Source organism: Stegastes partitus, unplaced genomic scaffold (assembly GCF_000690725.1).
Source record: "Stegastes partitus isolate 25-593 unplaced genomic scaffold, Stegastes_partitus-1.0.2 Scaffold2265, whole genome shotgun sequence".
NCBI lineage: Eukaryota > Metazoa > Chordata > Actinopteri > Pomacentridae > Stegastes > Stegastes partitus.
Window position 1 is genome coordinate 26,642 of NW_007579996.1, and position 27,694 is coordinate 54,335.

The 27,694-nt window shown below is 45.7% G+C and overlaps 1 protein-coding gene across 6 annotated transcripts; it reads right to left on the bottom strand.

The window, feature by feature from the left end:
• Nucleotides 1-1,073: 1,073 nt before the first annotated feature.
• On the bottom strand, nt 1,074-27,674 carry LOC103374514 (ephrin type-B receptor 3). Of its 6 annotated transcripts, none has more exons than XM_008304611.1 (15): nt 27,606-27,674; nt 22,579-23,251; nt 18,955-19,110; nt 17,569-17,904; nt 14,873-14,997; nt 14,117-14,279; nt 13,449-13,557; nt 11,842-11,894; nt 11,487-11,609; nt 9,063-9,310; nt 8,314-8,529; nt 7,163-7,312; nt 6,661-6,860; nt 3,402-3,557; nt 1,074-1,367 (listed from the first exon to the last, which is right to left on the bottom strand). In XM_008304611.1, the coding sequence occupies exons 1-15, from the start codon at nt 27,660-27,662 to the stop codon at nt 1,259-1,261; spliced, it is 2,874 nt and encodes a 957-aa protein (XP_008302833.1). In that variant the 5' UTR covers nt 27,663-27,674; the 3' UTR covers nt 1,074-1,258. The 6 variants fall into 6 exon arrangements, with proteins under 6 accessions (XP_008302833.1, XP_008302835.1, XP_008302830.1 ...); XM_008304613.1 differs by having other exon boundaries at nt 11,487-11,621; XM_008304608.1 differs by having other exon boundaries at nt 11,403-11,621.
• Nucleotides 27,675-27,694: the final 20 nt, after the last annotated feature.

Here is a 27,694-nt window from a genome sequence, read left to right on the forward strand (position 1 = left end):
AGCTGTATTGTACAGTATACTTGTGTGCAACTCGACACACCCGCACATCCAGGCACGCTCCATCACACATACGCGCACGCATACACGCATACAAAAAAAATGCACACAAAAAGGCCAAGGGGTCTGTCTATATTGTTTGCCACGGTCCTTGTCTTTCCCCATTATCACATCAAGTGTCCAGTATAGAGGAAAGGTCGGTGGTGGTGGTGGTGGTAGTGGGGGGTAGGTGGAGGGGGGTTTACTTCAGTTTGACCGGCCATTTTGAAACCACAAATCTCCCACGAAAAATGTGTAAGAAAGCAAAAAAAAATAAAAATGTAGTGTGGACAAACAAAAATAAGAACATTTTTTATGAAACACAGCTGATGAGCAGGCGTCCCCCGAGCTGTGGAACGATCCTGAGTCGGAGCGAAGAGGTCGTCCGGTGACCTACCGAGGATCCAGCAGCCACACAACACACAAAAAGCATGTGGCCGCCCGACTTTGACCTTCTCGACCTCTCGTCTTCCTCTTGACCTCGCGGCCCATCGCGTCTCCTTCCACCACCTCACCCTTTCTCCAGCAAGTGCCCTTTTAGATAACGCACCTTCAATATGAAGATGGAGAACAACACACGTGCACAATAAAACAACTTCTATCAGGGAAAGAATTGTCCTCTATCTCCTGTGGTCTGAAACACATCTTGTTTTTTTTTTTTGTTTTTCTCTTTTTTGTTGTTTTTTGCTCTGTGTTTGTGAAAACTTCTTCACTTCACTATGTATGACAGCCAGCAGAGCCGGGTCGAGGGGTCGAGGGGGGCTCTTGTGTGAGAATCAGAGCTTCGACGTTTCAGTTACATGACTAACTCCAACCTCACTAAAAAACACACATGCATGCAAACATCAACCCACTCTAAGGCTGGTGAGGCACGCATGGGATATAAGGGGGGGTTAACGCTTTCTCCTCTTTCAAAAACACACAATTTCTGTTTGGATGGGAAAAAAAAAAGAAACAATGACGAATAACAAAAAAAAAAAAAAAAAAAAAAAAAAGAAAAAAAAAAAAAAAAAAAAAAAAAGCAGGAACAGGAAATGTAAGTGGTAATGAAATAAAGAAAAAAAAATATATTCAGAGGCACTGCAAGCCAGTTTCATAGTGTCTAATTGGCAGAGATGGATCAGGCAGCTAGGGTTTTCCAGTGGCCCTCTCTGGCACAGTTTCTCCCCCTCTTTTCCTGTCTAGCTGTCCTTTGACTGCATCGGTCTGTGTCTCCTGCCGCTCACACCTGGACAGGAAGCGTTTGGTTCATCTGTAGTCTCATGTCCTGAATGCTACCAAGAATCTTCTTCTGATGGCCGGCCAACGTTACCCCTATTCGCAGCAAGTCCCTGTGGAACGAGAAGAAAGACGGGAGAGGAAAAAAAATAAGAACAGGTGGCTCAGTCATAAAAAAAAAATTAAAAAAAAGGAAAGTAGACAAACATCGCATGTTTGAAGTTTGGAGTGCAAATTTCGCTTTTCGCCGCAAGTGAACGCACTTCGCTGCCGGGTGAGAACAGGCACCGGCGTCACCTTGGCAATCGCCCATGAAATGGCTTCCTGAGAGTATGTTAGCAAAATGGGGACACTCATCCAGCTATCGTGAGGCGTTAGTCGCTAATGCGGCGTTCTTCTGTTGCCCAGCAGGTGGGCAAGAGGACGGGAGTCAAAAGGCCATAACGATAGTTAATGATTAAAGAAGAAACTTCGCTACTGTTTGGCAGCTGGCAGACTTCACAGAGTCCACAGCAGCCTGTCACAGAGCTGGAAAAACAGGGAAACAGGGACGCAAAGATTTGTACTTTCATTTTTTCTCTTTACAGAATATTAGACAGATTACTCAGTTGGTAGCCTGTCACTCATACTTAGAATGGGTCTGTGTGTCAGCAAATCAGCTTTAAGTTGCCCACTGTTGCACTATATATATATATATATATATATATACATGTGTGTGTGTGTGTGTGTGGTTATAAACTTCAGCAAAGACTGGAAAGTGTAAATTAGTGTTTAAGCCAAGAACTCACACCGGTTGTTTAATTGTTGACATACAGTTGACATTACTACACTCTTAAAAAGGCCTGGGAGAGCACACCGGCTTTGTTCGCCATTAATCAGGCTGCATAATCTAATCATCGTGGCCATGTTGGTTTAACGCGGCACAGTAATATCACGAGAACCTCTCTTTTCCGCTCGCTTGTTTGATTTCCCCAGTCGATAGCGGAGGACGTCGTCTGGGGCAGCGATTAGCTGACTGCTGGGGCTCTGCCACTGTCTGCGTCCTCTGCTTTCACTCACACACACAAACACTGGATAATCTAATATTACACGCAGACACCATACACTCTGCCTGTCTGGTTGACTTTGTGTCTCTGCCCATTTGAGAACAAAGGTGTGCAGCTAAGTGAACAAACACACACACACACACACACACACACACACACACACACAGACATGCATTCACGCCACACATCTGTCCTCTCCAGAGCCAAATCAGGGTGTATCACTGCAACCTCACACATATAAATGGTGTATTTTTGTTTTTTTCTCCCCCCCCGCACATCTCGCTATCCCCATCAGCACAGCGACGGAGGATGAAATGATAATAAATGGCCACCATTAGAGGAATTACTGGCCATTAAGGGCAACAGAGAGCCACAGTACACCACACCTGTCAGCCTAGCCAAATTGAAACAAATTACCCCCACCTCCACTGCCTATTATGCGGCTAATGAGAATGATTTATTTATCATAATAATCCTAATTCATTTATTTGATCATCACTGGCCGGCAATTTCCGTGGCTTCCATTGCATCATTTCCTGTTTGTGAGGTGGTTTGTGCTGCCAAATTGTGTATCGCTGATCAGATTTTTTCCTCTTCTGATTACGTAATCCTATCTGTTCTACAGTCCTGATTGGCCAATAACATTCCAAATTAGAAGAGAAGCATAAAACATTTAGTGTTTTCTCATTTCTTTACATTACACCATCTCTCTCTCTCATCCTTCTTGGCCAGTTGTGCTACCCATAAATCTTGCATTTTGCTTTTTAAAACAAGCGTAATGTGTACATAAATACTGGGAAATGCAATATAAAGAGTGTATATCTTCGAGGCATGATTTATTTTCAGAGCAAAATAACTGCATTTGCACTGGAATGCCGGCTTAATGTACTAATACGGCAAAATGCGCTTTATTTTTATTGCTTTGCTTTTGTTATTCATTTGCCGTGCGAGTCTACTCAGAGCCCACTTTCCCACATCTTATCATGTTTAATTTAGCCACCAGGCTATTTTTATTCCCTCAAGGTCAATCTGCGTAGCACTAATTTGACTCTCAAACTCAGTCCAGTCAATCACTTGTTAGGCCTGATTAGCTCCACTCACTCCGCTGTCATCTGGGCCACCAGGTCAAAGGAAGCAAATCCGGCGTTGACGAAGTTGTCACGGTAGCGGCTCATCTTGATGGCATCCAGCCAGTCCCCCACAGTGGTGAAAGTGGTATAGTCTGGCACACAGCGGTCAAGCAAGGGCTGGGATACCCTACATCGGGAGAGGGGGAGGGAGGAGAGAGAAAGAGAGACAGAGAGAGAGAGAGGGTTAAGGTCGTCACTCTGCTGCCTCTACCGGCCAACCTCACCCCCGAACGCCCCCCTGCCGAGCGCCACCTCTCCATTTCTCTGCGTCTCCTTCCTCCTCTCCTCTCCCCTCCTCTCCTCCACATGTAAGGAGTTGTGTGCATGGGCGGGGGGGGGGGGGTGGGTGGGGGTACTTTTATGACTGTGGAGAGACTGGCTGGAGGCTTGGGTGGTGGGTGTTGGCGCTGCAGCTGGTGAGGCGAGGTGGTGGTGGTGTGTGTTCACTGAGCGGCTATCGGAGCTCCAGAACCACATTGTAATTTACAAGAAATCACCAGATCAGATTTTCTGCTATAAAACTATCAACAAGTGTGATATTAAAAAAAAAGAAAGAAACTAAGAATGCACCGATCTGGCAGCATCTGTTTGTAAAAAAAAAAATTGGCCAACACAAACTCTCACGGAGACTTTCGAGCAGCTTTTCTGCTTGTTTGTTGGTTCCTATTTTTCATGTTTGCAAGGACATGTCAGTGTGTCGCACTGGGACTGACGCGGCAGAAAGAAAAAACACACAACAACTTGAAATTCAATCCGTGCGGTTGTACTGAGTTGCACTTTTAAACCACCTACAAATGTGGTTTGAATCTGATCTGGGAAGATTGGATTCCGTGCGGTTTCGCTGGTCACTTCAAATCAAATTTGGGCTGTCTGTATGAGCATGAATGTAACCAGCAGGCTATAAGCCATATGCACTTTAGCACATCATTTTTGCATTTACAGAACATTCTCTCAGGGTGTTTTTTAATGTTTTAGCATATGCTGTTTTTGGATCTCCATGCAACGTTGGCTTGACAAAAAGGATGCATGCAGCACAGTCCCGCAGAGGTGGAAAGACGTTTTCGGAAAATGCTTCATGAAACGGGAGAAGCATCTGTGGAATGTAAACACAGATGTTGTTCACATGTGTGTGGTTGCGCGTTACGACTGACTCATGATGCTGCCGTCTCTGGAAGAAGTGACTCACGAGCCTACATGTGTGTTTGACTGTCCGTTTCTGTGTGTATGAAAGCTGTGCAATACCTCCTTTGGCTGTTTAACTTTAAAAAAAAAAAAAAAGGCTCTTGAGTGAATTTTGCACGTTCTTGCACACCTGTTGGCAGCCCAAAACGGCATTTCTAAAAAAGAAGCTAACCTCTTGCGCTGATCAATGCTGCAGATAGAGAGGGCCACCTTGGGAGTTTTAATAAAAGTGGCGCAACAACTCAGAGTGGAGCGGATGAACAAGAGAGGAGGCTGAGGTGGAGAGGAGGAGGAGGAGGATGAGGAGGAGGCTGTGGGGAGGAGGTGAAGGAGAAGAAACAGATGAGGGAGCAGGCAAAGAGAAAGAGCACCACTGTCTCCTCTCCTCTCTGCTCTGTTGAACCCTGTCATCCTTTTTGATGGCATTAGATTCATTAACAATTAAAAGAGGAATGGAGGGAGAAAGAGGGAGGAAAGAGAAAAGGCATGGAGGGGGGAGTTAATAACAGTGATACAGAGGCTCCATTGAGTGGTGTAGATGGAGTGATTTTTAATAAGGCCTGTGCTTGGGAGCCCGAGGCCTCGGGCTGTCGTTAACACCAGACGCTGGCTTCGCTTAATGGAGTATTGTTGGTCTTGCTTCGCGAAAGTTGGCTTCAAAAGCGGTCAAGAGCATTGCTGGCCACATGTGAGCCACAAGCAGAAAGCTGGATAATACTGTGAGCTAGCTGGTGAGATTGCTACAGGCCAAGGCGTGATAAACGATCGGAGCTGTCGCAGCGTCTCCTGAGGACTTTTCAGACATTTGGAGATTGGATGTGGGGAGTTTCTCAGGTGCGCATCTCTGTATTTACATCAGAGACTCAACAGTAGAAAGGTAAACATGGAAATGACTCATGACGCTGGAAGCCTAATGTCGCCTCGTTTCTCTCTACGCACACACACAGTTAAGTACATATAACACACACCGCCAAAGGACGTCGATGTCAGACAGCGTTAGCTAACCTCTAGCCACCCTTCAGTGCCGACCAGGGCGACTGTATCATCTCTCACTCTTTCCTTGTTAGGTTTGTCGGCAGGAGGCCACCTCTCCGCTGGCCCGTTTAAAATCTCGTTAGTGGCTAATTAAATGGCGCTCCTATCTCTTTTTTGCATCGCCTTAATCGAGCTAATTAACCGCAAGCCTAATCTTCTAAGAACGTCACTCCAGTGGCCAACCGAGACCCTGGTTTCCCCCATGAGCCCAACCCAGGATTGTCTGCGGCCCTCCCTCAAGACAGAAAGACCCTGATGCAGGGACAGATAGGTAGGTCACCCCCCACCCCGCCCCCCCGCTTCTCGGCGCTCTAACTCCACCACCTTCCATCCTCCAAATTCTCTCCAAGAAACAGGTTGTAAAGAAAGATAGTTCAGCTAAATGTAGATGTGACATCATTGATTGAGCTCCCGGCAGGTGGAGGAGCCACTTTAAGGGTTGTATTGAGTGATGGTAATTTGGATTTGCATAATGGCTCAGCCTGCAATTGTTGGAACTAAAGGGTTGTATGGGAAGAAATCTGTGCTTTATATGCATTAAAAGATTGTTACAGCTGAGTCAGAGTGACTCACATGCACTGTATCAACTTTGATAAGGGATATTTGCATAGTGTCTAGCTCAGGTGTAGCTGAAATGGCTCGGCCAGCCCTCTCATTTCCTAACAAGTCAACTGACTTCATTCAGTAAACTAATTACATATTACTAGAGTCTGTCACAAGCATCTCGCAAATCTTCTCCGCCACATAACTTCAGAAAACCACAACAAAGGGATTCCACACTTACATTAATTATGCAAAGTGCATAGTTAGACATTATTGATATATCTATAACAGCACTCAACGAGAAACCTGAGGGAACCTCTGAACCGACATCACGAACAAAGTCTATTTTTACAACCAGACGCACAGAACAAGCACACATCTCCTTTAAAGCACCGCCTGACGAGGCTTTCACACTGATTCTGAACCTGATGTGAACTACATACTTGTTATACGCTATGACGAGGGCTTACCCAGTGGACTGTGTGCTGTTGGTGACCACTTTGAGGCTGGCAGCATTGCGAATAAGCTTATCCAGCGTGGCCACAATCTGGGTGAATTTGGGTCGCAGGTTCCTCTCTTTCACCCAGCAGTCCAACATGAGCTGGTGCAGGGCCGTGGGGCAGTCCATGGGCGGGGGCAGTCGATAGTCCTGCTCCACAGCGTTTATCACCTGAGGAAGGACAACGGAGAAAATCACAATCACTTCGAAACGCCGAGCGTAGAGGGAGGACGGACAACACGTGGGAAAGAGATGGGTCGATGGAAAGGGCAAGTGAGGGAGGAGCAGGGATGGGATGTGGGAAGTGATGGGAAAGTCAGGGGTAAAAGGGGAGAAGAGCTTTAAGTTATGCATATGAGCCAGAGTGAGTGGTAGGAGTGGGTGGGTATATATGAAAGAAGTGGTAAAAAAAACTACATCCTTTTTTATATATCAAGCATATGGGGGGAAAAAAAATCATCACATGGGCTTACATCTTGATTGCTCATGTCCCAGTATGGTCGCTCGCCATACGACATTACTTCCCACATGACGATGCCGTAGCTCCACACGTCGCTGGCCGAGGTGAACTTCCTGTAGGCGATGGCCTCGGGAGCCGTCCAGCGGATGGGGATCTTCCCGCCCTGTGGATATGCGAATGAGTAGGTGAGCATGAAATACTGGAAGGATGGAGCACAAACACAGAGTCACACACATACGAGAGGGAGAGAGAGGGTGAGAAAAACAGTCTAAGGGAAGCGCTGATGCACAACACATGGGTGCATGCCGCAGAACACAAAACACCAACATACGCACAAGGTTAGTCGCACAAATTTCTGAAGAATGATATGTACGAACAAGTGAAGCTTCAAGAATATTTAATGCGCCGTTTGCTGTGTTTTTCAACATCAATATATCATCGTCAATCCTTTCAGAAAAACTGAACTGCGAGCGATGATTGGTATCTCATACTGGCGGTGTCTCTCAAAGTAAAGAATTTACAAATTAACACGACTGCTTCTTGTCACCAAGAAACTTGTCATTTTTCACTCCCCCTGATATCGCTGCAGGTCCTGTTTTCTTTTGCATCGCTAAACTAGAAGTGACTTTTCAATCACCCTAAATCCCAGCTGGGTTGCAAATGAAGACGAGTGCCCTTTTTCCTGTTTAAAAAGTAAAAAAAAGCACACAAACTAATGTTGGGGGAGGAGGCCTATCCGTATACCAGGGAGCGAAATAATAGTCAAAATCTCTGGATATCTGCTGCAGCATGTTAAGTTTAAAAAAAAAGGACATAGCTACCACAATACCCATAATTCTGCCCTTTGGAGGTACTCTTGTAGTTTGCAATTTCACACATTCTGCAATAAATTCAACTGCATCCATACTTTTGTTATGCTATTGTTTCACCTGTTCCTATTTTCCACTTGCCTGTGCCAAAGTGACAAGAAAAAAAAAAACTCTTTCTACCCAGATTGGTCATGCCATATGGGAATAGACTTCAGAATTAATTTGTGAAAGTGGCTAAAATTAAATCAGTCGTGATGTATTGATGTTAAAAAAGTCGCATGTGGCACCTTGAAACGTCGACTTCAAACATGAACGGGAAAACACACACACACATGTAACATGTACGCCGACTCACCAGTGAGCTGGTGTAGGTGGGATCTGTGGGGTCGTCCTCGAGGAAACGCGACAGGCCAAAGTCAGACACCTTACACACCAGATTACTATTAACCAAGATATTACGGGCAGCCAAGTCTCTGTGCACGTAGTTCATGTCTGACAGGTACTTCATGCCTGCTGCGATGCCGCGCAGCATGCCAACCAGCTGGATCACCGTGAACTGCCCGTCATTGAGCTGGCAAAGGAAAAGAGAGAGTGACAAGGATAAATTAGAATGTGGAGCAAGCTTGCATGTTCAAAGGAATATATGTTTTGTCCCTTATTTACATTCTACCTGGCTTTCTATTTTCAGTGTCCCTTACTTTCTTAGCTTGGCTCCTCTTGCCCACATCTTTCATCTGCCATCGTTTCACACTGTAATGTCTCTCTCTCTCTCTATTCTACCTGCCAATCTTCTAGTCCTCTCTTCTCTGTAGCGCCTCGTATCACTTCCTTTTCTCTGGGAGACAATGTATGATGTGACTTTGAGGCAGAGATTCATTGGAGACTGAGCTCTTTCTAAATGTCACTAACTGCCTGAATGCAGCACTTGTCAGATTCCCATTGTGGGCTCTGCAGCTTGAGTTTGAAAAAGACGTGTTAAGGCTCCGAGGAAAGTGTGAGAACTAAAAAAGCAGATCAAGCAGATTCGGATGGGCTTTTTTTTTTTTTTTTTGTCAGATATATGAGCTAATGATAAAGTAGTTGGTTTTGCTTGTTTGTGCTCACCCTTAGAAAAGAGTCCAGAGCCCCGTTCTCCATGAACTCCGTCACAATCATCACCGGCCGACTCTTGGTGACCACGCCTTCCAGACGGATAATGTTGGGGTGGTCGAACTGGCCCATGATGGAAGCTTCGGACAGGAAGTCTCGCCTCTGCCGGTCGGTGTAGCCCACCTTGAGAGTCTTGATGGCTACGATGATCTCCCGGCGGCCCGGCAGCTTGAGGCGACCGCGGCACACCTCCCCAAACTCTCCTGCGAGAGCCCAGGTCAGACAGCCAGAAAAAAACAGCAAAAGAGAAGGAGGAGAAGAGATGGAAGGACAGAGAGAGAAAAAGAGGGAGGGAAGAGAGGCATGATGGAAGAGTGGAGGAGAGTGGGGGAGAAGAGGGGAGAGGGGACAGTTAACTGGTTAGAACCAAGGAGCCAGGGAAGGGTAGCAGGAGGGGTGGGACATGGGGGAGAGGGGGGCAACTGCAAGAGAAGCCAGACTCTAGGCCAGTCTCAAAGAATGGTGATGGAAGGGGGAGCATACAGTGACTTTGTGCTGCTAAGTCACGGATTAAAAGAAACAACACGGTGAGTGAGAGGCATGATGGTGGAATGTGGAAAGGTGTAGAACTGAATAAAACATGTTAAAACGAAACACAAAAAATGGGAACAGCGAGGTGACAGGATGAGTGAAGCTGAGGGGAGCGTAGGAGATGGGGGGGAGGATGTAGGGGAGGGAGGGTGGTGCTAAGCTTCAGAGGGGCTGGGGAAGCGGGCGCAGGAGGAGGAGATGGGTGGAGACAGAAGCTTGGGGGTTTTGGGGGTCGTGGACGCTTTACGTTTAGAGTCTACACCAAGCGTGTGCAACGATGCAAAGAACAAGTAGGCGATGAGTGATACGTGTCAACACGGGTGCAAAAGGTTGGGGGGGGAGGGGGAGGGCAAGGGATGGAGGGACGGATGGATGGATGGATGGAGGAAGGGGTAGAGGAGAGGAAGGGGACAGGGAAGACAGGGGTTGAGGGTTCGTCACTTTAAAGGCGAATGCTGGGAAGCGACGGGTTTCAAGTAGTAGCCTCAGCAGTAGAAGAGCTGTCGTAGTAGTAGTAGTAGTAGTAGCAGTAGTAATGGTAGTAGCAGAAGCAGTAGTAGGGGATTCCCATCTCTGCCATCACAACGTCCTCCATTTTGGCTCAGATACATATGCTTTAAAAAAAATCTCAATCTCACATGGGCACAGTCCTGCAGCTTTTAAGCAGAGATATTACTTTCAAATATATCAAATGCATAAAATACTGTCTACAACATCATGATAGGGAGGGGTTCTAAAAAAAACAGGAAATACAACCACATAGTGGATGAGGTGTGCCAGACAAAGGGGTTAAATATAGTGATCCAGTAGAAGGCCTCTTTTTAATTAAGAGGTTCTCAAGATACTAAAAAATGGGCAGGGTTAGAGACAGCCAATCCTGGACTAGAAACAATTTAATATCTTGTGCCCCATCCAGATGGATTAAATATTATGAAGGGATGCAGCAGATAACTATTAGCTGTGTCCCTTGGAAAGCACACAGCACATTCCACAGTAAACAGTTTAACATACTGCAAGATAGCCATTACCCACATGACAAGCCCGTAGCGTCTCTACATGAGCTTTTAATAACAACAGTATGTCAGAGACATACAAGTTAAATTATTTTACTAAACTATACAGAAGTCAAATGAGGGTGACAGCTGAAATTCAACACTTGGAAACAGGAAAGTCCATGTGCAAACACTCAAGAGTGTTTATCTGTACAATAAGTTAAGAAATGGAAGGTCAACAAGTGTGCCAAAAAAACATCAGGGCTGTAATTAGTACTGGGGGAGATAACAGTAAACTCTCTCACACACACACACATGCGCTTAGACAGGATTAAAATCTCCCCTAGAGAAATAAATCCTATCTGTATGGGGCTATAGTGTTGCATTGTCCAAAATCTGGTTTCATTAGATTCAAGAAGATTTTTAATCAGTTAGAAATGACTGCTGTGTCATGCTTAAAGTAAATCAATTTCCATACACTGCATTGCTCTCGTTCCAGGATTGGGTTCTACTTTTTTAGGACATGGGTGAAATGATAATCCTCTATACAAAAGCTATTACAACTACTCTGAATGCTCATGGCACAGTAAGGGTGCTAAGGACTGTGAGTAACACTAACTTAAAGGGGACACAGCTAATAATGTTTTTTAAAAAACACAAGGGAGTGTTGGGGACATCTGTAAGACTGGGGAAAAAGGTTTCCTAAGAGGTGACGAGTGTGGTAGGGGGGAGGGAGCAAGAAGAGGGCTAGCGATGAATTGAGTGAAAGTACCGCTTGGTGTGAAGTCCTCTAACGGAATGGCCTGGAGGTGACTAGCAGTCTTCCCCCTGTAGCTCAGGAGCTTTGGTGGGTTACCTGCGCCAATGACCTCCTCGATCTTCACGCAGGACACGTCGATCTCCTTGGCAAACTCGCGCACTGCTTCGTTGGGATCCTCGTAGGTGAAGGGGTCAATGTAGACCTTCATTCCCGGCGTTACTATTGGGGATTCAGTGGCAAGAACAGGAAAGTGAATCTATGTTGCCAAGCAAACTTTGAACAATGGATGAAACTACGTAATGCAGTGAAAACTTTGTTTGCATCAATATAGTATGGAGAAAAGATCCTTCTTAACTCCTTTGTGGTGCATTTAAAGATCACGCTGGGAATACTGCGGCTGGAATGTAGAGTAAAGCAAAAAAACAAGGGGGATCTTAGCAAAGAGACTTACTGTACTGCTGCAGTTTCTCTGTGTACTCTGACTCTGAACCGTTTCTCTGCTTTCTGTTGGGGAAGATGAAAACACAAACTAAGTCACGTGGGCTCCAAACAGCAGGGCACCAATACTGGAAAGGAACAAAGGCACGAGGAGAAAACAGATCCCTAATAACGCCGGGTGTAGCGTGCGATACAGTCGCGCCACGATGTGGCTTGGTGAAGATGTTTTGTCTCTTTTGAGCTGGCAGCCAGGGATATGCTGATAAAGATTGTATCAATGCCAAGTGGTAAAATGATTCATACTTGGGGACTGTAAACGCAAGTCTAAACAAAAGGATATCATGCCATTGTCTGAGGCACCAAGTGAAAAGCATTCACTCTCGGTACCCCCAAAATGAGCAGCTGAGACAAAGGCTCAAACGGCAAGCTCAGCTGTCTCGCCTTCCTCGCCCTACAGACATCACACTGTTCATTTCAATTCAATCCAAATCTTGCTCTCTCGCTGTCATCCTTTCTATTCATTTATCTACAGTTTTGTTTTTTTTTTTTCCCCCTTCAGTTTCCCGTCTCTCATTTTCTATATCCTATCCTTCCTGCATATGTCCCTCCTGCACTGTAGCGGGGGTGGGATGGGATGGGGGGCACTGATAGGGGGCTGGGTTGTTGAAATTACATGTTAATGCGCTTCCTTTGTTGTCTAACCAGTAACCGGGGCAAAAATACCCGATGGTGATTTGCATCTTATTTTAAATTCTAATTTTGTTCTGGTATATGCCGAAGCTCTGTGTTTTGTATTATTACTATTTTCTCCTTCTTCTTCTGTGGCAGTCGGAGCAGCGGCTAAGCCAAGACCCTGAGAGAGACACAATGTAGCGGTGTGAAAATAGAAGAGAGCGAAGAGGCAGGAGGGAGAAGAAGAGGAGGGGGATCCAGGGAGATTATTATTCAGTCTAGCGTGACCGATGCCCACGCTTGTCAGCCGCTGCCTGAACTGGATTGTGGAGGGAACCCAGTGGGCGCCAGTCAGCAGTGGGTGCCAACCTTTCACACATATATAAACACACGCACTGCATTTGCTGCTTGACAAATGAGTGGTATAAGGATAAACGAGTGTGGTTAGACCTAGCAGATGCAGTGTCAGACTTTTTTGAAAGGTATGAGCAGCCGCTCGCATCTTCCCAGTCAATTGGGCTCGGCAGACAGGGGCGCATCTGGGTTCTTTGTGGTCGGGCAACCGCACAGTTGATTCTGAGTGCTGGGCCATGAGGGCAGGCCTATCAGGCCCAACAGCTGCTCCACCATGCTGTGTCCAGTGAGGAAAAGTAGCATTTTGGCCAAATCTGTTTACTATTCACAGATTCAGAAGGCTAATCTGGCATTCAGTGGCCTCACAGGTGGTGCAGCAATCAGCTGAGACTGTTCTGGGGTGGTTTGGAGGACATGCAAACAAAGCTGACATTTGAAGCTATCTCAGTTTTTTTTTTTTTTAACTTGAAGGAAAAATATTTTGCACAAATGTTTCTGTAAGTCCTTGCTGTTTTAACATATTGTGTAGAAGTCTTTTGCCTTCCTGTTATCTTCGATTTATTCATTCACTCTTTCAGGAGTCATGTTTCTGACCTGAGGCAGACGATAGCGATGACCACAACGGCAATGATGAAGACCAGTGTGGCCGTGGCTGATCCAACGATGAGTGGCAGCTGCTCCTGCAGTGACTTTGGTGGGTCGGCTTTAGGGGCAAACGAGAAAAAGCGGTTACAAAGAGAGCCTTTTGCAAACATGCACTCACTTTTAGCTTCAGTCCATTGTGTAGTCAAAGGCTGTATCACTCTGTGTACCATAAGTTTTACTACAAACTTTTCTGCCTATTACACCTCCTTCAGAGCCATGCAGTGTGCTTACATAAGTGAAATCATGCCCTTGTGTTCCTCAGGCTGTATTAAGAAAAATGTAGAGCAACTTGGGAATAATAAATGCATTAATAAAGACTGCGGGATTCTTTTACATCGTCTGCTCAGCAATGAGTACAACGTAGTGGAAGAGGGACGCTGATACCTTCCCTGGCAGTCAGTAAAGGTAGATTTTCATTAAATCACAAGTCACTTTCTCTGTAAGAATTTCAGTTCTTTTGCGTGAAAAATCGGCATATTGGCTTCTAACTCTGTAAGCCTTTGAGCCTCCATTATGTTCATAAGCTTATGCACAGCACTATTATAGAGGTATTGGTGCTAAGCCACAAATATCCCAATATATCCCTGAGTAATGAAGCAGGTATGGGTATAGCGTACTTTGGAGGTTGGTGCTGAAGTCGGCCGGGCTGCTGTATCGGCCGTAACCAGCCACTGTTCGGGCTCGGACCTGGACCACATAAGGAGTACCGGCCTTGAGGCCTTCGATGCGGGCGTTGCTCCGTTGGGCAGTCATGGTGTGGGCGATGGCCTCACCCTGATCCTGCAAACAGAAGAAGACAGTGAAGAAAATACCAAATTTGTAGCTATTCCATTCATCATAATCCCTTCTCTGATCCTCAACCCGTCTTCTACCAACCTAACCACGCAGAAAAAAAACATATTGAGACAAGAGCAAGAGAGAAAAATTTAGAGAGACAGACTGTAGACGGTATGTTAATCTGACAGGAGAACACAACAAACAGATCAAATATACACTGAGTGCCTTTGTTCTTTCCCCAAGTCAGATCCAGTCACAACTCTCTGGGCCTCTAGAAAATACAGAAACTTTCTAATGCACAAATGATGAGAGGATGGGGAGGCTAAGAGGGAGGGCAAGAGGGGTTCAGAAAAGGGCAGAGCATAATAGAAATATGGGAAAGGATTGCGAGGATAGAGGGACGGGGGGAAAAAAAGGGGGGAATAAGTAGAGGAGGATGATCACACAAGAATGGAAATGACTTGCCTCACAGCAACCATGTGTTTATCAGCACGGGCATTGTTTTCCACATTTACAGAAACACAGATGAAACAGAGACCCATGCTAGTCAATGAAATTGGATTGAATTAGAGGCGTTCACTTACATTGCCGCTTACCTTCTCATGGTACTTAATCTCATAATCCAGAATGATTCCGTTGGGTTTCTCTGGAGGCAGCCAGGACAGGCTCATGGTGCTCGCTGTGGCCGCCATCAGGTGAACTGTGGGCACTGCAGAGGGAGCTGCACGGGGCAAAAGAAATAAAGGAAAATCCGCTTTATTTATCGTTTTCTGTGTTATGTCTTTTGAAGTTCTATGCCCTTTATGTGTCCACAGAAGCCCAAATACAAAGTCTTAGCCTGTGAGCTTTGTGAGAAGCTTTGGCCAATAGTTAGTATGCAGAACCATTCCCCACTAATGCTCAAATTCTCCCTCCCAGAGTCCTAGGGGAAGGAGAGGGGATGTCTAATTCTCCTGTGACAAGAGAATCAAACGGCAAAACTGATGGACAAGTCTCTGGTACATGCAGTTTCCTCAGTCGTTCGCCGACTGCAGGCGAGCCGGGGCGCACAGACAGACGCAGGCTTTTCTTGCTGGACTAAAACCATATGCATTATGTGGTGTGCATACATGGACTGTACAGGCAGGGAAATGTCCATGCACTACACAGTTAGCACGCTTTATATAATATGTGCACAAATATACATGCATTGCTCTGTGGACACCAAATCACAGTGTGTAAAAAACACAGTGGCACTCCACCCACGTCAGCTTTCCATGCTTTGTTCACATGTGCCTATTAACGGCCAACTGCTGTCTGCCTCCCCGTCTCTCTTTTCCTCTTTTCTGAGTTCAGGCTTGTTCCGTACCTCTGACTCAATCCCTCTCCTCGGTCTACTGCTTTTGTTTCAAAACATCCACCGTCTATCTATCACCAGTGGTACCTGCTCTTCAAAAGCAAAGTTCCTTGCTCTTTTCCTGGACTCACGCAATCACCTTCTTAAATTTCCCTTTTCCCCTTTAACAGTCCTCTCCAGCTCTTTGCTTTTCATCTTCTTTTTCACCGACAAAGACTTCCATCTCCTCTCTGTCCCTAGTCCAGGTCACGGTGTCTCAGAACGAACTAGAAAGAGGAGCACAGTGTCCTGTCCTCTCTGACCTCTGTGCAGCTGACTGATCACGACTTGAAGTAGGGGCGAATTTCAGATTGCCAGTTGTCAGAAAAACTGCAGACAATGATCGACACCCACCATCCAGCGCTGAAAAGGTGTCTGTGTGTGTGTCTGGACTGCATCCAACATGCAGTTCAGACTAAACATAAATCCTGCTTCAGTGTCTCAGCCTTCCTCCACACCCCTGCTCTCTCTGTTTTTGTTAAAAGCTCTCATATCCCCAGTTTTTACTTCTTTGATCCTCCTCCTTGCATTTCCTTTCTCCCCCTGCTGCTTGTGTTTGTGACCAGACAACCTTCTGTTTCTCTGTCTTTCTTTGCTGCCCAATCCTCCCCTCCCCTGAGCATCTCCCTCCCCTGCCAGCCCCATCCATTCCATCTCTCCACGTCTCTTTCTCCCCAGAAGACAATACTTCCTTGGCAGATCCCCTGGTTACTCTAGCCAGGGGATTAGGGGCCCTCCTCCGGGAGAAGACGTTGCAGTAACCATGGAGGTGGCCCCTGGGGCTTATCACCACCCCATTATTTATTTTGGTTCTTAAAAGGTGAATGTGCATGCAGGGATGGTCTTGGAACTACACAAATAGATAATCTGATCACAGTTGATGCTCTCTTTCCCCGTCCTTTCCCTCCACCGCTCTCTCTGCACCCGACTGACCCCCAAGCACCCAAGGGTGGACAGGGATCCCTGTCAGCCAAGTGCCAGACCCCTCATAAAACAATGACACCCTCACATAGGGTCTTGTGGGGCCTTTGGGTCCTAGACCCACAAAGAGAAGGCATTCCTAAAGCATCTTTTAGGAGCAGGAACACGAGGTTAGAGGTGAGGAGGACAAGGCCATGGAGAGAAGAGAGAGGTGACGGGGGAGGAGCGAAGGATAATCCTCGGTGTTGTCTAAGTCTGCCGAAAGTGCAAATTTAACATAGCGGCTAAACACATCGAAGGCGCAACTTAAGAACCCTGTGAGATCCTCAATAAAGAGAGAAACTCACATGAACTAAAGGGTAGCGTAAGCTCAGTTTTATTGAGGTCATTTGGGGTACACTAAACCTGCAAAAATCTTGAGTAATTGCAAAGCGATATATCCTAAATAAATGTCTTAGAATCCAACAATCATTAATCCCGACAGTTATTTTAACATCTTAAATAAGCAACACATACTGTAGCCTGTCACTACTACCCTCACTCACTCTGTATTTGCGTTTCAATCGTCTATACGTGAAATAATTTAATCTCAGCGATGATTGCCACATTGGCCTAGTTACTGTTGTTGCTGTGAGCCAGAGGAGTGGTGGGTTGGAACCAGTGGGCAGCTTGAATACTGAGGGTTCAACACTTTGAATACACACTGCCTCGCTATTGCTATTTACAGTGGTGTTAGTACAGAGCATGGTGTGGGCGTGTGAAAAAAGGTCCATTTCTAAGCTCATTCAGAAGAATGTCTTCCTTCTCAATCCCTGTTCAAAGGAAAATATGTAACACACTCCTACATGCATACAAGAAATTGATCTCGACTTCTTAAGCGCAGAATACATTCTCTGACATTCTTTTGTATCTTCTCCCAGCCTTTGAACGGTGGCTTTGCCCACAAGTTCAATATTGAACTCTGACACGTAGCCACGAGGCTGCAGCCGTACTTACCAGCCTGATTGGTGGTGATGTTCACTGCTGAGAACTGAGGTGTGTAGGGGCTCTTGTTGGAGACGCCGTTGACTGCCTGGATCTCGAAGCTGTACTGAGTGTGGGCCTGGAGGTTACGGACCGCCACTCGCCGCTGGGTCAGGCCGAGGTGGCGCGGCGAGATGTCCACGTTGTCGTCACACCGCGAGCACATTCCCCGCTCAGGGAGGCACTTCTTGCAGATGACGTTGTAGAAGATGTCGTCGCGGCCGCCCAGGTCGCGCGGCTCGCTCCACTCCAGCACGAGCGAGGTTTCGTTCACGATGGAGATGACACTGCGTGGGGCGGATGGAACCGCTGCAGAAGGGAAGGCAAAAGCGTGGATGAGATGAGCAAAATAGGTTTGGAATGAGAATGAATTCAATCTCCATGCACAATAGGTGTAAATAAATTTGTCTTGGTGACAGTACAGAGACATCCCCACAATAGACAAAGATTCATATTCCAAAATGCAGTTTACATATCATTATACACACATACATTCATTACTCCATAGCTGCTATCAACACAATTCATGGCTCAAGAATTTCCCTTGTGCTGTGGTATTAGTACATTTCTCATGCATTAACTAGAACGTTTTTTTTTTTTTCTCTTCCACATAATAAGAGACTGTTCCAGCAGTTCTTCTTCTTCTTTAAAAAAAAAAAAAAAACCAGGACAGGAGTTCAAATTCAAATTGCATGCTTATTTCCACTGTGTGTCTGTGTGTGTGTAAAGTGCTGAGGGCAACGAGCAAGACAAACTATTGGCAGAGCCCTGGCAATTCTTATCCAATTACCGGCGCCTTATCTCTCACTGTGCTGTGGGAGAATCAGCCCCCCACCCCAGCAACAGAAAAAAAAAAAAAAAGGATCTCCTTCTCTCTTCACTATTGAATGAATTTGCTCCGATGTGTGCATGTTTTCTCTTAACGACGGCGGCGGCGCTACTAGAAAAATTGCTCTACTTTCTGCCCGTGGAGGGGCGGAGGCATCCAGAGCACACAGACTTTCACGAGCAGGCGGGGAGAGGAGGAGCCGCATGATAAAGTTTTGAATAACGTTGGGAAAGCAAGCAGACTTGTTTGCCGTCCGTGTGGCACGGTGGGAACATTAGTCCCGACGGCTTTTATCAGCCGCTGAGGGCACAATTCAAACAGGGAAGTTTGAAGAACATTTACTACACAATTGAGAATTTTGTTTTCGGGGGTAGCAACATGTTTAATTATTGTTTGAATATGATGTATGAGCCCAGTTCTGATTTTGGCTGGAGAAAGAATAAAACAAGGAGGGGGGGGGGGATTGCATGAACATCACATTGAGACTTTAAAACATGCTCTATAGTCAGCTGGAAGAGGTGTTCACTTACTTGTGCAGGAGGAGTCAGGTAAGTCTGTGTCTGAGCGGTAATAACCGTTTCGACAGGAACAAACATTGGCTGCACCAGAGCTGGCGCGGCTGTTGGCTGGGCACGGCAGGCAGAAGCCGTCCCCTTGTTTGGACTTGAAGGTGCCAGGGCTGCAAGCTGATGGCAACAGAAAGAAAGACGGAGAAAGAGAAGCGTAAATAACAACTTTAAATGGTGACATTGAACTCAATGGTTTGAAAAGTAGCCAGTGAGCAACGGGACTCTGTATAACACTTTCTGTGCTCTCATGCTGGAGTGAAAATACTAAAACATTCCCAACTAATTCTCAGCTTGAGTATGCAAAGATTCACAAGGTCTTACGTCTTAACCATACTGGATATTCTTATTGCCTCCATTTGATCAGCGTTAAATGGCTGACACATTTCATTTAATGCAGTTAGCCTGGTTTTTGTGTGTGTGCATGTACAAATACTTGAGAATGAGTGCATCTCCAGCAAACGTTTGCAGAAGAACACAGAGCTTCTGGAGCAGCATGTGTGTGTTTGCTCACACGAGGAGACTGTCAAACCCCCTGAATTGCATACATGTAGTCAAAGAGCTTTCAACTGAATTCAGTCCTGTGTGAAATTCATGTAAACATACACGCAGGGAATCAGAGAGGCACACATGCCAATATGTAAACATGGCTCTGTAAACAACTGTGCAAAGATAGATTTCTGTGCAGACACTGAGCATCCCCAAAATCACTTCAGTGCATTGTTGGGACGCTTCTCTCCCCAAAAAAAAAGACCGTGTCTGCGTCGTTCTTCATTTGAAATCACTTTCACGCAAAAAAAAAAAAATTAGTTTTACCTAAACTGGTTCTTGTGGCCAAGTTAATTAGATGAAAACACCGGTACCCTTTGAAAAGGCCCTATCTCCATTTATAGCGGCTGTTTGGAAGTTTATAACTCGGGTGATAAGTAGCAGACGTCCAGGGGAACAGTGACAGCAGCATTGTGATCCAGAATACTTTGGCCAGGCTCCATATCTTTCGTAAACTGTCCCGTTAAAAGATGAATGAGTTTGCGGTGGTGCTTAATAAAAAAAAGAGACAGGAGCAGGTAAGGCAGAGTTTACAAGGGCCAGTTGATTAGCTGACCCACTAGTGCGTTAGCTCATCAATGCCAAGGACACACCGCCGTGTTTGTCCCTCTGAATGATAATTGTCACCGTATAGCTTCAGAGTTGGATTTATGCTCCCCGCTGAAAACAAGGTTGGAGGTGAAATCTGCAGCCAGCCACTTACTGCTCCTGCTGTTTTCCAGCTTGTGATAGTTCAATATTAGCACAAAACCACCAGTTGGCTACACCGTGTACATTAGCACTGAGTGTATTTGTTCCTAGATCATTAATCTGAGTCATCCACACCACTGGCTAACAGGAAGTACCGCTTGATAAACAGATAAGAAGTGACCTCTGGTTTTTTTACCAGGTGGTAGAACAGCTTCTTCTTCTTTGAGGGATCGTGACCCCCAGCGAGTTCAGTTAAGTTCACGCGGCACAAAGTAAACTCTAAGAAATTTCTCAACTCAGAGGGGATGTGAATATTGGTTTTTGAACATTAGCCTAACCAAAGATGTGGAGGGAGTGCTCCCATTAAATGAGGCTACTTTCTTTTTTTTTCTTCTTTCAGGACAGGGTTGAAAGTGCTGATCAATCAATTCCAGTGAGTAAAGGGGTCATCCTCTTCCTTTCATCCATTTTTCCCTTAGAGGAACCATTAAAGAATGAGGAGGAAAGAGAGACAAGGGGGTAGAGAGAGAGAGAGAAAAAAAAAGAAAAGGGAGGGCGAGGTGGAAGAGGTGGAGGCATAGAAAATGCTAATCCTGTAGGAGCTCACCCCCCTTCCCTCTCTTCCTCACTCCCCTGTGTCTTATCCTCTCATGCAGAACATAGAGCTTAAGGAACTGATTAGAATGTATGCTGAAATAGGAAAGTGTGAGGCATGAAAAAGTAAAGAATATTGGGGGTGAAAAATGTGCAGCAAATGAGTGCGAAGGGAAGAAAAAAAAAAAAAGGCTCATCGATTAATATTAATGCTGACATCCTTACTGTAACTCTGGTGGCTTATTAATGAGAGCAACGGCCTTCAGATTAGGAAGGAATTGGAGAAGCAAAGACTACTAGAGAGAAAGGGAGGACTGGAGGAAATACTGCATGTTGGAACAAGGACAGAAAATCAGAGAGAGAGAAGGATTCACAGTGAAAGGATGATGAGGAATGACTAAAATAGTGGGAGAGGAAGGAAAAGGAGAGTGAACCTGAGGAGAGGTGATGTGAGAAAAAAAAAGAAGACGGGGAAGAGATTTATCCCTTGTGGTTTCCAGTGATTAGAGAACATTTTATCAGGGCCCAGTCGCCAGGGCTTTAACCTTGAGCTGCCAGGAACAAACAAATGAGTTTTTAACCACATACACCATGCTTTAGATTTACTATGCTCTCCCTTTTCTCTCACGCGCACACGCTCTCAATCTAAAGGTGAGCACATATTCAATATCCAGGGTGTGCCAGGAGCTGCTAGTGTAAAGAATCCACCCACTCCTCTGTCTGATCACACTATGGATATTGAAGAAAAGGTCTTCTCGGCCTCATCGTTCTCTGCTGTAAGAAGAAGAAGAACGAGTCCCCCTCAAACCAAGAGATGACGCACAAGCCGCACACGAAGTGAGCATGCACAGACACCTTGCAATCAACCCCGCTGATCAATAACCCTGCTGGCTGCCGTCTCTCTCTCTCTCTCATTCTGCAGTCTCCATTTGACCTAGACACCCTGAGCCTAATTTTACGCCCCCGTGCCCCTCAAACACACACATGCACACATTTTTCCATTTATCCTTCGTTCTTCTCCTGCTGTCACCCGCACTCCATTTCAATCGAGACCTTGCTGTTTAAATTCACCTTTTCTCTCAACCTCCGTGAACCCGTCATGTTTTCCATCAGACCCGAAACCATCAGCCGCCTCGGCTTTCATAAATAGGCAGCCCAACCTGAATTTCCATTTATTTAGCAACCAGCTGCAAGGCAAAGCTGAGGTCAGAGGAGTGAGCAGTCACCCGCTGACGGTGTCATGCGTGTGTTTTATTCTGCTTTGTAATCGTTGGATTAATGTGTCGAAGAAAACGAGGCAAATAAGTGACTCATATTAATGTGGCAGCTGGACAATCCGGTGATAGACACTGTAACCTGGAGCCAAAACAATCCCTACTCAATCTCTCCAGCAATCAGTGTGTGTCCACAACAGTCATGTGTCCAGATGAAGTGTCCTTCAACAAGACTTTGACCCTCTACCACACACTCATTGTAATTCACTCTGCACACAAGCATCAAATACTATGTGCCTAAAATGCAAATGTAAGTTTCCTCAGCAGTTATAATGTGATACATTATTGATCGCCGTAAGGAAATCCCTCAGTCTCTTGATCATGTATCTGGGAGGGTGAACTAAGATATAAAAATAATGCCGTTCTGTAGAGATGTATTGAACCTTCTGTTGAAGAATGTCGAACCTCTTAATCCACCACCACAAACAATAAGTAATGCAATCCTGGACTGACCTAAAATATCTGTTGTGAAAACACTCACCTTGACATTGGGTTTCCTTCATGGCTGGTTCAAAACCAGCCGAGCAGGTGCACGCTCCCACAGGGACCATCCATTCCCCGTCTCCGTTGCAATAAAGCTTGAGAGGCACGGACACCTCCACGGCATTGGGGACACAAGTTCCTGGTGCAATGACCAACGACGTTGCCTCAGCCCCAGTTGCTGTTTCTGGGAAAACGGCAAAGTTGGCGATTGTGGTGGAGCACTTCTTGTAAAACACCCTCACTGAGATGAGCGACATGCAAGCACCAAGGTCCTGGAAGGCCAAGTAGAACCCAGCTTTCGACAGCGGCCCGAAACTTCGGACTTTTGTGTTCACCCGTCCAGACTCGAGCATGGAGAAGCTCTCGTCTGGGGCGATGGTGTCCACCTTCACGTAAGGGTTCTCCATCCAGAAGGGGCTGGTGGCTGTGGCTGAGTCTGAGTCCGACTCATAGTAGAAGAGATTGAAGGTCTCTTTGCAGGAGCCTGGTATGTTGGGAATGCTGTTGCAGTCACGCACTGTGAATTTCATCTCCACATATACACGCAGTACGTCTTTTCTTGGGATGAAGTCACTACGTAGCCAGTTATTCTGGTTGAGCTCACGCACATTGCAGACTTGGTACGTCCGGATGGGGTTCATGGCATCATCGTAGCCGCTCACCTCTTCCCACTGAAAAGAGAGTAGATACAGAACATCAACAAATTAGAGGCTGTAAGCGTTTGTTGATATATTTTACAGATCACTTGCTGGATACTAAGACATAGTGTCAGTGTGATTTGTGCAGTGTACATTCTGCAAATCTTGCATTGAACTCTGATGAGCTACATCAAGTCACGTTGCTTCATAGGGAAAGAATGAAACTAAGAGGACAGAGGTTAGGACCTGGAGAGAAAGAAGCAACAGGAAACTGGGATTTTTTTTCACCTCCATTCCCTTGCTTTAGCCATGATGCGCCTTTCATCTCTGATTAGTGTAGCGAAAAGCCAGGGACAAGGACTGCAGATTCATCACAATTACAGCAACCTGTCACCTCCTCACCACAGAGCCACCACAGCATGTTTACCTCATATCTGTTTGGAAGTAGCAGCCACATTGCTTCACAACCAATTACGCTTCAATTATGGAGCAATGACTGCAACGTCCTCTAATAAAGGCAGGGAAAAAGGCACCAGTTAACCTTCATGCTTTTCTGTTTTTACACTCCTCTACATCTCTCAATGCTACTACAGTACCCAGGGGGTGAATTACTCAGGATAAAATGGGATTAAATTTTCTAAACTTTGATTACCAGCTTCATTAAATGAGTGCATGAAAACTAGACTGCAACAGCTTTGCTGTGAGACACTGTAATCTAATGTATTTTTCAATCTCGAATGAGGACACCACGATTAAATCGTTTCACTTCAAACAGCGATCCCTGTGTGTATAATATATCTGTGTGTCTGCGTGTGTGTGTGCTGAGGGATCTGCTCCCTTTTCCTTTTCCATCAGACGAACATTTGAGCGCATGTATTTTTTAGCAAAGCCAAGACCTGGCCATTTCATTTGTATAGCACCATTCAAACACAATTCAAAGTTCAAATTGTTTTGCATAAGGTATGGCAATGCATTAAAGCTTTTAAAGGACAGCAGGGGGAAAAAATTAAACTAAACAATGGAATGAAAGTCACGGTGCAGTTTTAGGTCAAACTTCTTGCACACTATTCACCCATCGTCTACTAGACATAGCTGTTGGACTTGCTACCCAAATCCATGACACTGTCCTTTTGGGCCTTTTGGTTCCAGGATGGTATTTTTAAACACTCATCCTCCTGCTATTCCAAAAGACAGAAATAATTTGGTCTAAAATGCCACGACATACCCATGACAAAATTTAATGTCCCTGGTTGCACTCTTGGGAGCAAACTTTGCTCCAGATCATTTGACTTTCTCAAAACTCGGATAAACAGGCACCAATTTGTGCTTGGGAGACCGTTGTTTCCATCTGAGCTCTGAGCATCTTAATTAAGGCTGTGATATGGATGTGGTGGAGACAAGGCTATTCATCCAAGACCCTGGAGGCCACGAGGTAGAGAGAGACAGAGAATGGGTGTAGTGCGGCTGTGGCATTAAGATGACGGCCAGACGAATGCGAGAGAGAGGGAGGAAGCGACCAGAGGGAATCGATAATCACCAGCCAGGTCAATGGGATAGCTAAAAGCATGAAGTGTCAATGGGTATTTAGTTCAGTGTAATAAATCATCCGCTGCGAAAGAGCCAAGTGTTTGTGGGGGTGTGTATGAAGTTGTGTGTGTGTGTTTGTTTAAATGTGCTTGTGTGAGCCTGTCTGCCCAAACTCGTACTTGCTCTACATGTTTGTTTGAGCGTGTGAATGTGTAGGTGTGCGTCTGTTTGCGTATGTGTGCGTTTAGAGAGAGAGAGGTCACCCCACGAGACACGCACCAGTGGGCAAACACTCCGAGCGCCTGCTTACGAAGCCCGAATGAATTAAGTAGGTCACGCGAAAAAGGGTCAAGTTTTCTTGGCATCGATTACCAACAAGATGAATCGTTATGCAAGATCGCCGATCCGCTCCGTTTTCACCGCGTCCTTTCCAATCAAAGCTCTAAAATTCACTTTCGCGTGACAATGAACAATGCTTCTGGGATGAATTATCGCTCCTCCTTTGAGGTTCAAAACTGTGCTGGGAAAATATTTTGCAATATTTTGGTAAAAATACGACTCTGAATGGCCATTTTAACAATGCTTTTCATTCTTCGACTTTACACGAATTAACAGTGAACATTAGCTCAGAGCAACCTTGATGGGAACTTAGATAAACTATGATTATTAGCTTTAGGAATTAACTGAAACGCCGAAAACCCCAACAAGCTCAGCGCTACCAATTAGTGTGCTTTTATTTTTTCGTTTGTGGTTGGTATAAATAAGCTCACCGAGGCTAATTTTAAGGACGTTCTAGCTTGTTTATAACCTGTTTTAGCGTGCTGGGGGTCTGTGAAGTAATACACTAACAATAGTTATTATCTAACTAACTTGGTATATTGCTTTCGGTGTATGGTTATGGAAAGCCCTGTGGGTCTCATTCCAGGTTTGAGGAGAGCCCTGCTACAAAAGTGGAATTCCCCCTTCAGCTCCCATCTGGTTTGGAGTATAAATGATATGGTTTATGTACAAATACGAACACAATACAGGGTGACAGTGAAGAATGGGAAGAGCACCTTCAGATAGGCGTCAGCATACCTAGACGTGCATCATACCCCAAAGCTACGGGCTGTACAGATAAACGCAGACAGCGAGACTGAGAAATGTACAGTGGAGACACAGAGGTGAGCGGATATGAAAAGATACTGTACACAAGAGCCCGTGGCGTGCGAAGACGCTCCCTTGCAATTATCAGTACTTAAGTATGCATCATCTTTGTAGTATTGTGTCCGTAGCTTTATCTGCAACGCTGTGAAACAAGATAGAGATGCTGTGACTCAGACTCGGCTGGACAGCATCCCGGAGAGAATGTGTGTAGTCTGTGAAACTTCATTTCTTTTTAGAAATAGATTTTTTTTTTCTTCCCCTCTCAGATACACTGTCTCCCTCTATGGATATTTCTCTGGGTTTTGCTTAATCTCACCGCTCTTCCCTTCAAACTTGCTCAGTACGCTGCTTTGTTTGTCCTCTCAGCCACTGTATCGCTTCCTTTTAAACACTCGTCACCCGTAACAAAAACAGGCTGCGTCGTTCCCTTTGCGCGACTGCAAAAGCATACAAATAAAACACGTAGCCAATACAGTGCGCTTAAAGACCGAAACAAGACATGGGGGACGATTGATTTTTTTTTTTTTTTTTAGCGAGTGTGTGTGTAAAAGAGAAAAATAAAGGGAAGGAAAAACACAAAAGGTGGAAAGATAACTCGGGGAGGACAAGCACCGTCTGTGGCACATTCTGCCGCAAAACAAAAAAAAGCACAGTGGAGAAATTCATCTCCACTCTTTTGGTGGGTGACGTGGGAAATCTGGAGTGCAAAAAAAAAAGGCTGGCCACTGTAGGCTCATCTTTTGAAAAGGAGCATCTGTTGCAGGTTTGGGTAGAAAAGAAACAGGGAGGCATGTTTGCGTTTGTATTCCATGTCTGCTTGGAACTGGTGGGAGCATCACTGCTGCATTGTGGCTTCACAAGAGGGAAGGAGGCAGAGGAGGGAGGGGGTGAAGAAGATGGACGGACGGGAGGAGGAAAGTGGGAAGCAGAAAGAAGGCACAACAGCCTGCGAGGGGGTGTGTCTTCCTGATTGTTTACAGCTGAGGTGGCTTCGTTAGCGTTTAGTGACTGGGAGGCAGAAGAAGGGAGAATAAAGAGGGTGGGCGACTTCCAACAGCTGGGGAGGAATCTCCCTGCAAGTGCGTTGGGGTGAAAACAAAAATATAAAAAATAAAAAATGGGGGCCCACATTGCACAACACAAGGACCAAGTCAGGGGAGGGGGACCACACAAAGGCAAGGGGAGGAGAGCTGGCGGTCTTTGAAGTATAGCCGAGGAGGGGTCGGGACTCCTTTTGCTCCTCTTTAGCCTATTGTGGAAGCCACATGGGAAAGCAAGATGAGGCTGTCACTGGCACTTTGTGTGAGGTAGATTTGGGTGCCCGGACGTGCAACGGGTCAGCGCTGAGAAATATTTCAGTGTTTAAAAGGTTACTACATGCGGAAACTGACACTTTTCACATGCTTGAAGTGCAACGAGGCAGGGGAGGGGGAAGGAACCATCTGTGACTGGGTGGGTCGGTGAAATTGGATTGCAGCGGATCTTTTTTCTGCTCGCTAAAAAGCGCATCCCGATGAATGTTAAAACACATCCTGGAGAGCGGTTTGAGTCCTGCCGTCCGTCTACATGTGGACATGCACGTGTAGAAGTTTTCAAATTACAAAGGGCAGGCTGTTGTTTTTCCTTTTTTTTCCCTCCACCATTCATGCGTCTCCATTCATAAAACAGTCCTGCTTATCATAAACACACTTTGACACACACACAGTAAACTCACCCCGGTCTCCGGGTGTGCAGTCCAAGCTAATTCTGTCGTGGCCCACTTAGTGTCCATCAACGTCTCTGTAAATGGAAGCAGAAAGAAAA

Coding starts and splice junctions, on each gene's coding strand:
- LOC103374514 (XM_008304608.1), bottom strand. CDS start 27,662: ATGGACACTAAGTGGGCCACGACAGAATTAGCTTGGACTGCACACCCG. Junction 23,252..27,605: donor CTGCACACCCGGAGACCGGG/GTGAGTTTACTG, acceptor CTCTCTTTTCAG/TGGGAAGAGGTGAGCGGCTA. Junction 14,998..17,568: donor CATCACCACCAATCAGGCTG/GTAAGTACGGCT, acceptor TGCCCCGTGCAG/CTCCCTCTGCAGTGCCCACA.